The sequence below is a fragment of the Priapulus caudatus genome, unplaced genomic scaffold (genome assembly GCF_000485595.1).
Source record: "Priapulus caudatus unplaced genomic scaffold, Priapulus_caudatus-5.0.1 Scaffold895, whole genome shotgun sequence".
NCBI classification, from domain to species: domain Eukaryota; kingdom Metazoa; phylum Priapulida; class Priapulimorpha; order Priapulimorphida; family Priapulidae; genus Priapulus; species Priapulus caudatus.
This window is the reverse complement of record NW_014577956.1, coordinates 1-12069: the sequence shown is the minus strand read 5'-3', so window position 1 is coordinate 12069 and position 12069 is coordinate 1. Positions and strand designations below refer to the sequence as shown.

Below are 12069 nucleotides of genomic sequence, written 5' to 3'. Positions count from 1 at the left end.
AGCTCCTGCAGTAGGAGGCACGACTGGGTTATCATCAGCAGTAGAAGTAGGAGGCACGACTGGGTTATCATCAGCAGTAGAAGTAGGAGGCACGACTGGGTTATCATCAGCAGTAGAAGTAGGAGGCACGATTGGGTTATCATCAACAGTAGAAGTAGGAGGCACGACTGGGTTATCATCAGCAGTAGGAGGCATGACTGGATTATCATCAGCAGTATACCCGTAGGAAAATATTTTATAGAATACTATAAAATTTCTATAGAAAAGCGTATAGAAAATATTTTCTATCGAAATTTTATAGAAAATTTATACAATTCTGTAGACGTTTTTCTTTAGAAAATAATTTCTATAGAAATTCTACAGAATTAAAGAATGAGTTCTATAGAAAAAAAATTACACAAAAATATAGTATTCAAAGCAATTCGATTTGTTCTGTAGAAATATTATACAGTACAGGTAGTCATACTGTGCATCCATAAAATATTGAGACAGGTGGCTCCCAGCAACAAACTTCATTAATGATGAGTTACATGATTAGGGAAGTAAATATAACAGTTAATATTGATAACAATGCACGGTTTGCAACGGTCCTGATTCACTACGACATATATACAAACTTTCATGTCGTATAATAAAACGATATAACAGTGTTATACACAGTAGTACGTGTTAAGCACAGTAGAACTGGATGTGTTATTAACATATTTAATCCAGTTCTAACGTGCTTGGAAGGAGAGACACAAACTGTTTTGTGTTAAGGTCCATCATAACATACTTTCCAGTTATATCATTTAACCCTTTTAGAGGCAGGTTTTTGCCCAAATACGTATTGATTTGGGCGAATTAATTCCCAAATTTTACCTAAAAATGGGTAACTTTGATTTAAACTTCTCTAGGGCATTAGTTGAGGCTGAAATCATGGTAGAGTCATTATGATTATACATGAATACACTGTAAGAGTCAATAAGAGTAGAAAAAGTGCATTTTCCTACCTTACTTATGATATTGTGGGAAGTATGTCTTAGTCCAACACTATAGTCAAGCATGCACATCATCATTTTCACTTTCATTACCCGATTCTGAGTCAGAACCAGGGAAATCATTGGGATCTAGGTTACTACCACTATCTACAACCTCCTCTTCATCATCAGAATCAGATAGAAGTCCCACAACTTGCTGTATATTAAACAAACGGGGCCTATTTCGCACAGAACGACGTGGTGATTTACTGGAGGTCGCCATCTTGAAACAACTTTTTTACTTTCGGGTCTATAACCTTGTCAATTTGGTGATTCAATGAACATTTACCATGATTTCAGCCTAAAGTGTGCCGTTTCGTGAACATCAGAGCCCTCTCGTGATAACCAGACCAACTAAACATTGCAATCTAGGCTTTATCCAATCAGAGAGGCTGTTAGAAATGGCTTTGGTAAAAACGACATTTATGTCGTTCTGCCCATTCTACGGGAGGCGACATTAATGTCGCTCTGCCTCTAGAAGGGTTAACATGCATGCTACAGTTACGTTTGTAAATACAACCGCTCTTACAGATTCCAGCTTTACTTTGTAATTCTCTGTAGATCTTGCGAACATAGGACGGGTTGTGTTAATGCTTTTAAGAATACAACAGAACTCTTTCTGGCACTCACACATAACAGCATCACATCTGTCCTTGCAAACTGACACAATAATTTCAAGTGAACCAATCTTGTCATTCCCAAATTGTACACATGAATTGTTTCTTTTTTGACGTTTGTGCTGAATAAGCTTAGATACTAAAGTCAGCCCACTATTAGTTACAACTTTTCGATATGCCCGGACATTTGGATTATTTTGAATAATTCCAAGAGAGTGTAATGCTTTTGATTGTGTAGCATTCAGTGTAAACTTAACAGGCAATCCTAGACAGTACACACTCTCATTAGCCTGTGTTGTAGATTTATCAAAACCAAACACATTCATTTGTTTATGAACACACTGTGTGCCATGAAACATTTTTGCTAATCTTCCATTCATTCCTTCATAGGGGAATGTTGAGTATGTCCAGATTGGACCCCAATTATGCACACATTCTGTAAGATGCAGTAATTGATGGACATTGAATCTCATGGCTTCTTTCCCATACAACACTTCAAACTGGACTACAAAATCTATAAGAAGAAACTCACACAAATGAATTGTTTTCTGATCAATTTTTTCAGCCAGGAGTAAATGCATGGTTGTCACTAAAATCATCCAGTGATTGTAATAAGGTTGTGGTAAAAATGCATTGGTGACAACAGCTGAGTAATGGAGTAGCCATGCCCTCCATTCACTGGCCTTCCAGCTTTTTCTCAAGTTCAGTGAGGTTGTAAACCGGGTAATTTCTGATGGAGGTTTGATGCTTGCCAAACGTTCATCAAGATGCCTTATTGACGTACCAATGTAATATGCTTTTGTGTGATTACTGCTATCTAACCATAAACCAGTAACAGTTCGCACAACACCAAGACACACAGCATGCATGTAATCAACAACAAAGTTATTAATCATGTCAAAGTACATAAGCAGAAATAACACTGATGGCCCCTTAACTCCAAGGTGTGGTTTATTCTGTTGTAGAGCTATTCGTGCATGGTCAATATGGTTACTCTGGGACCTCCTTGGATGTATCTCACTGCCAGCAGGGTAAACACGTGCATATCCCTTTCCAACAGGAAGCACCTCACCAGGTGCCAAGCACCAACTGCATCCATAATGCCCATTGAATTGAGAAGTGTTTTGGACCAGACATCTTGCTGGTGAGTCACAAGAGCATGTTGCCACAATCACTCTGCTCTTGTGTGTATGGGTGCCATCATTCCATTCAACCCCATGCACAGCTAGTTCATTCATGTCCGAGACAAATGGCTTCAGGAAGGTATTCATGTCTGGCTTTGATCTGCCAAACCAGAGTCCACACAGAAAGATATTTTTCCTCCAAATGCTAAAATTTGAAGAAACAAACACTTGCATACCATCTGTGTTCAATGACACCGTTATGTCATCATCTCCAAGCGGAAGTTTACGGTACAGGTTACCAGCATAGAGATCACATGACTTGCGCTTTGCACCAATCTGAAGGTGTTTTCTTGTATCGTCATTATCAAACACAGTGCGCAGCTGCTCCTTAACATCAAATGTGATGAAGTAGCGCCACAATGTAGATGAGTGGCTAATTGTAATACACACACGAAACAGCTTCTCAGTGGACCAAACCAGAGTTTATTCAGGCTAACTATTCGCACAATAAACCAAAGCGCGTCACCTCGTTAGAACGACGCCATTCGAGAGGCCGAGGGTGCGCCCTCTCTCGAGCTACATAAGCAACTCTCGTAACAACACTAACACAACACTGGCGTGACTGCCTTTTTCTCCTCATTAAATGCACTGCAGTGTGCGTAAACTGAACTGTATAGACTAACTGACTATATAGACTTATACGGACTAACAAGTACCGCAACTAGAACATAATAAAGTAACATGGGTACTAAACAGAACTACTATGTACGCGTTATCGGGCAATCGATTCAATCACATGAACAACGCTGAACAGTAAGAACAGCTAGAACAGCTAGAACAGCTAGCAGTTAACAGTTACTAGCTAGACTAGTTAGCTTCTTTCGTCCCCTTTTCTTCATTTTGCACTGAATTTTGCCGCCAACACTGTCTACGATGCCCGGTTGGGGCCACACTTGTGACACCTTCACTGACTGGGTAGCAGCAGTGTCCGTGCGAGGCTCTAGAGCGAGCGAGGCATCAGGTACTAAGCCTTCATGGAGATTGCGTTTTGCATCCGCTCCTGGCCATATCGTAGTAGTGGACGACTGCGCATGCAGAACATAACTCTGCGCACGGCGTACTGAAGGCGAGGTAGAGGGCCCTTTCTTTGGACCATACTGGTACACGCTACCATCGTCAAGGATGACCTGACGTCTGGCAGGCCGAACCGTGATGTCATTGGCCTCCATGAAGGGAACACCGGCCACGACATCGACGTCCATGTTCTCCACGACAAGAGCCTCGAGTACGAATTCTTTCTTTTCTCTCGACAGAACGATACGCGTCTCACCGTTGACTTGCAACTGAGAGTGTCCGTCTGCTTGATATGCTGCCTGAGAACTTGCTGTTACGGTCGCACCTATGTGTCTGGCCACTGATTGGATAATTGTAATACACACACGAAACAGCTTCTCAGTGGACCAAACCAGAGTTTATTCAGGCTAACTTTTCGCACAATAAACCAAAGCGCGTCACCTCGTTAGAACGACACCATTCGAGAGGCCGAGGGTGCGCCCTCTCTCGAGCTACATAAGCAACTCTCGTAACAACACTAACACAACACTGGCGTAGTGTCCATTTTCAATACAGTAATTTACACACACTTCATTCCCACAATTTTCACACACAGCATCTTTCAATCCAATGTAAGACACACACTTCGGACAATATGCGTGGAACTGGATTGACCCTCCTGCTTCTTTAAAGTGTTTGTTAAATAAGTACTTAGTGGCAGGGAACATTGTTCCAGTGGGTAGATGGCATTCTATCAGCTTCAGCAAACTTTGAAGGGCTGCTCCACTTGTGCTGTGGCGAATAATGTGTGCCATTACGAGAAGCAGGCTCTCTCTCCTGGTGATAGGGCATCCATCATACAAACTATTATCCTAAAAAAAATAATTGGGAATCATACATGCAACTTATTACATATTTTGAGAACATTTCATTTGTTTGTCATTGAAAAAGATCCATTCTTACATGTAAATGGTCAGCTGAGGAAAATTATATGAAAATTTAAGACATTTACTGAGCACCACTGCAGCAGTCATAGGTTCTTGATAATCAAATGCAATATAATGATAAACACTATAAAGATATGCCTTTGTAGTACAGTAAAACTCGCATAAGTCATCATGGAAGTCAAAGTCCCGATTTTCTCTCATAGTAAATCCATTGGAATAGCCCCGCCTAAGTCGTCATTTATAAGCCGTCATTATGTGCACGTCGTCGCCCTCAGACAAGTCCCATGTAATACAAACAACAGTAATTTCCCATCTGTAAGTCGTCATCAGAAATGCCGATGGCGCAGTGTACGGTCTAGGGGATGTGCGAGCTGGCTGTCGCAGATATATGTGCTTAGGTCGAACTGATGATCGCCTGTAGATCGCGCAACCGAGTTTACATGAGTTGTTGCTGTGTGCACTGATTGTTTCATTCACATTATTTGCTTGGACGCATTGTTTTTTTCAGCTTGCGTGGAAACAGTCGTGTTGCGTCGAAAAAGTAGTTCATGTAGATAAAAAGCCCGGCGAAATATCAGCTTGACACTCTCCAAGTCGTCGAAATACCGGCTTTGTAAATCGTCAAAATGATGATATACGTCCATAAGTCGTCATTTAGGCGACTTACATAGAAGTCGACAAAATGACGACTTTTGCGTATGTCCTCATTTTCGTAAGTCGGCACAAATATATGCCGGTCCCAAAAGTATCGACTTATGCGAGTTTCACTGTATATTGAAATGAACTTTCTGGATTGTTTCTCTAGCTCACTAACTACAGCAACAAAGTTTTACATACTAATTAAAATCATCATCAAAAAGATCACAATCTCCAACTTCTTCTATGATTATTTCATCCTATAATAATATACATATGTTAATCATACACTAAAAACAATACTTTAAAATCAAGACATTCCTATATATAAAAGTTCAGCAGTGATCATAACTTTTAGGGAAATGATGAGTGTGAAGGTATCCACATCTCTAACGCTTTTACTAATTATAGGGGAAATCATTACAGGATTGCAAACACAAACAATGAACAAACTCGATAATAATTATGTATGGAATATGTGTAATGCTTATTTATTCTGTCCTGCAATAATGCCACTCAAGACAATAATTTCCATAACTAGGATTACATTTATATCGCTATCAATCTTAATTTGCTAATGTAGAATTTGACTGTGTTCATAACGTTAATGATTTATTGACATTATTGATTACTAACAATACCTGTGCAATATTATGCTATTACCTACACCTCTAATTTGTTAGGCAAATGTCATTTACTCAAGACATGGGTATTCTCACCTGAACTTCAACTTCCTCTTCGCCTGATTCACAAAAACTATTGCCACTTTCTGAACTCCGACCTTGAATGCTTTCACTGCCAGTTGGCACCGCATGTAATTGTGAGATCTAAAAGAATATAATTATGGAATATATATATATATTGAATTTATTAATAGGTGTTTACATATTTAATTCTTGTCTCATAGCACACTAGGTATAACCACGTCGAGCATATATAAATATATGCAGTGTATAAAATGTTTTATATAAAATCATATATATACATTTATTTATCTATTTATTTACTTTAACTTTATTATTCTAATTGCTTACTATACATTTCTTATTTCATTATTATTATATATTTCAATTTTTTACTTTATTAATACTAATTTAATTATTCCTTGTACATTTCATCAGTACGCCGTAACATATACCATCATCATGAAAACTAAGCTGTTTGTCAAAATTGCAGGAAATGTCAATATTGAGAGTGTCGTCTGTGGAGTTTACCTCTACATATTTAATCTACACATGCGGCTAGCGACAGGCGTCATCCCTATGTTACGCATGCGCAGATGCAATGTACAGTGTGCACGTGTGGTTTCCGTGTTCAGCCGGTTTGTCTTAGTCAAGGAGCTATACAAGGAGGGGAAACTGATCCGCTCTGTACTTAAGCCGCTACAGGCGCCATCTTAGGGCAAAATGTCGCTACGTTTAACACATACTTCTATGAGCGTTTAAACAAATTTTATTTGTTAAAGTCTTTTACGGGCACCATGATTATTTTTTCATGCTGAATATATGTGAAATACTAATATACATTAATTAGGGACTTTGTTAAAATAAAAATTTTACCATTTCTATAATGTTAGTAGTATTTTACAACATCTTTTCCCAATGTATTCAGAAGTCCTGAGTTTTTCATGAGATTTTTTTTTCAATGAGTTTTCAATAACATTTTACTAGGGTAAGTACTTATGCTGAATCATATAAAAGTATGGTCAAAAATCTTCAACTTTACTGCTTCAAAATTATGGAATTTGCTTCCTTATTACATTAAATCTGCTCGTACTTTTTTAAGGTTTGTTAAACATATTTTTATTATTTTAAAGCAAAATTGAAACTGACATTTATGTGTATTAACTAATAAACTGTAGCTGTTTTTAAATTAACTATATAAGGCATTGGAAATCTTTATTAATTAGTTCTATGAACATTTTATTAGTATTTTATTATACCATGTGTTGTTATGTGTTGTATTATGTTGTTATATGTCACCTTTGACCATATGGAAATAAGTATTTTACTTTGTTGCGTTATCCATGGTAGTTAGGGTGACATGATAATGTATATTCTTTATTTTTATATATTTTACCAAAATAATAAATCAATCAAATCAAGAGTGGGAACAATTCACAGCTAATAATATGTCTTTCTCTTCTTATTTGGAATTATTTATGTGCACTAATATTAATAATCAATTTTTTCCTTTGTTCACCTTTTTCTTGTAAAGTTGGTTTTAAAAATTTGGAAAACTGATGGCCCTTTCTTCTTTTGTTTTGGTACTATAAAACCTGGTCTGGGGTTCAAATTTCTTATTTGATGAAAAAACTGTCCTTTTTCTCAAATCTTTGTCTGATAAGACAACTGCAAGACCCTTATAGTTGCTACAGCACCTTAATACTTAAGGGAGCACTGGACAGCATTTGCATCCTGTGAAGATTCAATTACCTTCAAGAGGTCAGAAATATTGTCAGTAGCTGCCTTCTTTACATCAGTAAGGTCTTGCTCTAATTCCACAGCAGATTTACAAAGAACCTTTTCAAAATAATCTGCATAATTTTGATTTTCATCCACAACAACATCAGACGTCTCATTATCCGAATTATTGTCAGTGTTTTCTATCACACTGCTTGGTGTCGTATCACTGGCATCACAATACATTTTAACAGCGTGAACATGTTTGCATGCAACAGAGTGAATTAAAAAATCCAGGCAAGTACAGGTGAGCATGTGAAGGCAACATTACAGAAATGACATTTTAGTTTACAATTACAGGACTCTCTGTTTCTCAACAATGTACCGACCATCTGAAGATGAAGAGGGACACTCCAAGCCATTCCCTCTGTAACCACTTCAACACCCCCACAAGATCAACGCCAGGACCATGTCTTTTCTGGTGTCCTTTATTTTGCTTGTTACTTTTCCCTTTCCAGTTTGATGAAGCGTTCATGTCCTTTGTCCCTAGCAATTGTTAGTAATGTAACCATAATTCATCACTCTTCTATTTTGTTTTCTTTTGAAGTATATATCTTTAGAACCCTGTTCAATGCTTCAACATACATGTTAGTATTGACGATGGTACCTTTCTAAAACATGTAGCCCACAGTTTGATCTTGTCTTCTACAACATAAGAAGTACGAAATACTTTTGGAATTCTGGTGCAAGTTCCAGTCTGGTAACAACTTCTGCAAGTGATTTCCTAAATTTACTTTCATCAGGCTCATAAAGGAGGATTTCTAGCATCACATTTACTCCTTTTTGGCTTTTCTCCCCTTTTTACCCTTTGACAGTACATTTCTATTCCAATTCTTCTTTATGTGCAATTACAGTACAGACGCTGAACAGGCCTTTGGATACACAGCACCAGCATTGTAAAAGTTGTTGGCTAAGTCACTCATAAAAACTGTCACGCACTTGATATCAGCTACCCTCTGCTTCAGAGCTTCAAAAAAGGAACAAGTGTAGTTTCATTTTCTCTATCAGAAATTAGCCAAGCCACTGGAATAGCCTCACCATAATCATCAACTACAGCGACTGTAGTGACCAGAAAATCATATTGGGTGGTTTTATGTGTGGAATCGATGCAAATTGCAGAAGGTCCATACTCAAGCATAACATCCCTCTGAAATTCAGTCTGAATACCAAGTAGAAAATTATCTTTATCAAGCCCAAACTCTTCAATACCCTGTTCTTTGAAAATAACTATTGGATCATAATCTTGTGCCCGCAGATCATTCACCCAAATTTTTGTACTTTTGCTATCATTACTGTCTCTGTTTGCCACAGAAATTTTGTATTGGTTTTTTATGTTAAGTATATCCTTGTGTGTTACCAGCTTGTCACGCCCATCCAGTTTAGACATGCTGTCACGAAATTTCATCAAGAAGGACTTTAGAGTCAACACACTTGAAAGTTTTCCAACAATAAAAGACTGTAACGTTTCTGACATTTTTAGATGGCCAATTTTGGTCCCATGCACATGATCAACACAGTATTCAACAGTTACTTTACCAGTGTCTTTGTAGGTAGTGCTATTTAAGAAAGCAGAACAATGTCCTGATATCTTGGATGAACCTTGTGATTTGAGAGCCCTCTTGCCAGTTCCTTTGGTTTCGTATGTCCCTGCGCGATTGCAATAATAATAAGATGTCACATGGTTCCTACAGTTGTTGCTTCCATATGCTTTGATGAAAGAAGTTCATACGACTCTCCAGGTCAGACTTCCACCCCTCGTATTCCTTGTTTGAAGCAAATTCGGCCTGCTGTATCTGGAAGACGTGATCATGACTGGAGTTCAGATGTCCAACGAGTTCTTCATAGTGCCACAGCTGAAAGAAAAAGAACATGGTTATACTTGCAACTGCTGACGTGACAACTGAGAAAAACAGGCCTTGACGTTGGGACAGTATTGGGACAGTATACAGTATTTATTTCGCCGATTATAATTTCTTATAGAAAGCCATTTATTTCTAAGGAGAATGCAGTTAATTTTGCAAAACTTTTACAGCCTGCTATTGCCAAAGAAAAAACATCCGCCTATTGATGCCCAGCATAAAACATACTGCTGCTATGTCCCTCAAGCATGTCAAGTGCGTGGAAATATCCAGTATGCACTCACCAAAATGTCTTGCACTTGTAACATTGGATTGAGCCCTTGTAGGTTCTTCTTTTTCTCGTCTGCATGTTTGTTCTTCTTGTGACGGTGCAATGACTGACGGCTAGCAAGTTGAAGTTTGCAGTATGGACAAACATACTTTGATGGGGCTTCCGCTTGGCCTGTGGTGTCATCCTGAAAAAAAAGATTATTCAAATATTCAGATCAAGGCCATCCATTTATTTTGGGTGATTTCCATCAAAGTCTAGGACATCATGGACCTATAGATCCATAGGTCCATGGTATGAGTAAGAACAATGACCTATAAAAAAAGAGCAATTTTGGTACCATAATCATAATGTTATGTTCGAATAAGAAATGAACTAACTTTTCTTGTTTCACAGGAAACAAGATAATCCTTTGTGTTAGTGCCAGCTGGCTTCTCATCACACTTTCCATCATTTCCATCACTATGGATCTTTCTTTGTTCAACCTGAAAGAAGGAAGATACATTTTTAATTCTTGGCAGAGTTTACAATGTGCATTTTTTATGCTACAGCTGTATGTCTCTCACTTCTCTCTCTTTGAAACCTGAGATATAAATCATACTTACCAAGTCTCTGGGTTTTGGGTTGACTGAATGAGAGACATGTACTTCTGAAACGGGCTCTTCTTGTGCAAGCCTGAGGCCCTCACCAACTTTCACTTTCATCTTTGGTTGCGATGGATGACTTTGAAAAGTATCCTTTTCACTGCCAGGTCTTCCATTTTCCTGAAAAAGAAATTAAAAGTATCATTAGTGTCTTGTCATGTTGCATACAGTATGTAAAATACATCTCCATCTCCATCTCATCTCCATCTCCATCTCATTTCTCTGGTTGAAAACAATAATTTAAATGCATAACATAATATACTCTTCTGGAATGGAATGCAACTGATCTATTAAGATGGTAAAAAAGCCTGTCTTACCTTATTTTCATAGTTCGACATCTTCCTTTTTCTCTGCATCCTCCCTTTAAGAACTTGAGCATAGGTGTGTTCAGACAGTGGCAACGTTGGAGGGATGACAGCATGTGATGGCTGCACTGGCTTTGATCTTGGAATCTCTTTCAAGCTGATATTTTTAATGTCAATCCTCCCCGTGATGAACCATGATATAAGCACATGTCGAAGGTACTTGGCATATCTAGTTGGATCACCGAGATAAGTCAATGCACTGGTTCTAGCTCCACATAGAAAATCAAACAGTGGTCTATCAAATGTAGCTACAGCAGCACAGCATAGAGCCACCACCCCACAAACATTGCTGCAACGCTGAATAGGGTAATTTGTGCAGCCGCCTTGACAGCGATGTAATTGTCCAATTGGTGTTGGAGTGTGGCAAACTTTGATGGAACTGGGAGACAGCCGGACATTGAAGAATGAGGTATATTCCTCAATCCTAACCAACAGATTGGCTGGTACCCCCCATGTCATGCTGTCACAGTAAAATATTTCACTAGTTGATAACTTAACAACGGCTAAAACCCAATGACTTCCAGACTGAATGTCACTCCTAATGTAGACAGAATTGTCTGGTAATTTCCCTACATTGATCACCAAAACCAACTGATCAATGTCCTTGAATTCGTAATGATGCCTATCCCGAAGTTGTGTCATTCTCGTGTTGGCAACTGTGGCATTCAAACAAAAACACAGAGTACCGGTACGATCATGGCTCGCTGTCATCTTGTTTAGAAGATAAGCCATATGGCTTGAGAGCAACCATCCGTTCACCCCTTCATCACACAGATGGGCCATTTCTTCTAGTGTCATACCTGGAATAAAAAGCAAAAAGTTGAGTGTTTCCATGGATTTAACTAAAGAAAACTAACATTTTAGATGCCGAAGGAATTATTTATTGGCCCTGGCTATTACCTAAAATTTAAAGATCATCTATAGTATATAAAGAGAAATATCATGGAATAGACGGACCTATAATTCCTCTCGAGTTATACAACAGCAGACTAGGTGTACTGTGTAAAACTGATATTAATTTTTACAACATTTGCAGTGATAGGCCTACAATAAAGTGTTTGCAAGGTTATGAGTT

At 38.3% G+C, this 12069-nt stretch overlaps 2 protein-coding genes across 2 annotated transcripts; both read right to left on the bottom strand.

Moving 5' to 3' along the window:
- Positions 1 to 382: 382 nt before the first annotated feature.
- LOC106814265 lies at positions 383 to 4022 on the bottom strand. Its single transcript, XM_014818562.1, has 3 exons — positions 3667 to 4022; positions 1508 to 3193; positions 383 to 796 (listed from the first exon to the last, which is right to left on the bottom strand). The coding sequence occupies exons 1-3, from the start codon at positions 4020 to 4022 to the stop codon at positions 706 to 708; spliced, it is 2133 nt and encodes a 710-aa protein (XP_014674048.1). The 3' UTR covers positions 383 to 705.
- A 3555-nt stretch (positions 4023 to 7577) lies between these two features.
- On the bottom strand, positions 7578 to 11739 carry LOC106814270. Its single transcript, XM_014818566.1, has 5 exons — positions 10947 to 11739; positions 10591 to 10749; positions 10366 to 10470; positions 10002 to 10172; positions 7578 to 9711 (listed from the first exon to the last, which is right to left on the bottom strand). The coding sequence occupies exons 1-5, from the start codon at positions 11724 to 11726 to the stop codon at positions 9544 to 9546; spliced, it is 1383 nt and encodes a 460-aa protein (XP_014674052.1). The 5' UTR covers positions 11727 to 11739; the 3' UTR covers positions 7578 to 9543.
- Between the last annotated feature and the right edge of the window lie 330 nt (positions 11740 to 12069).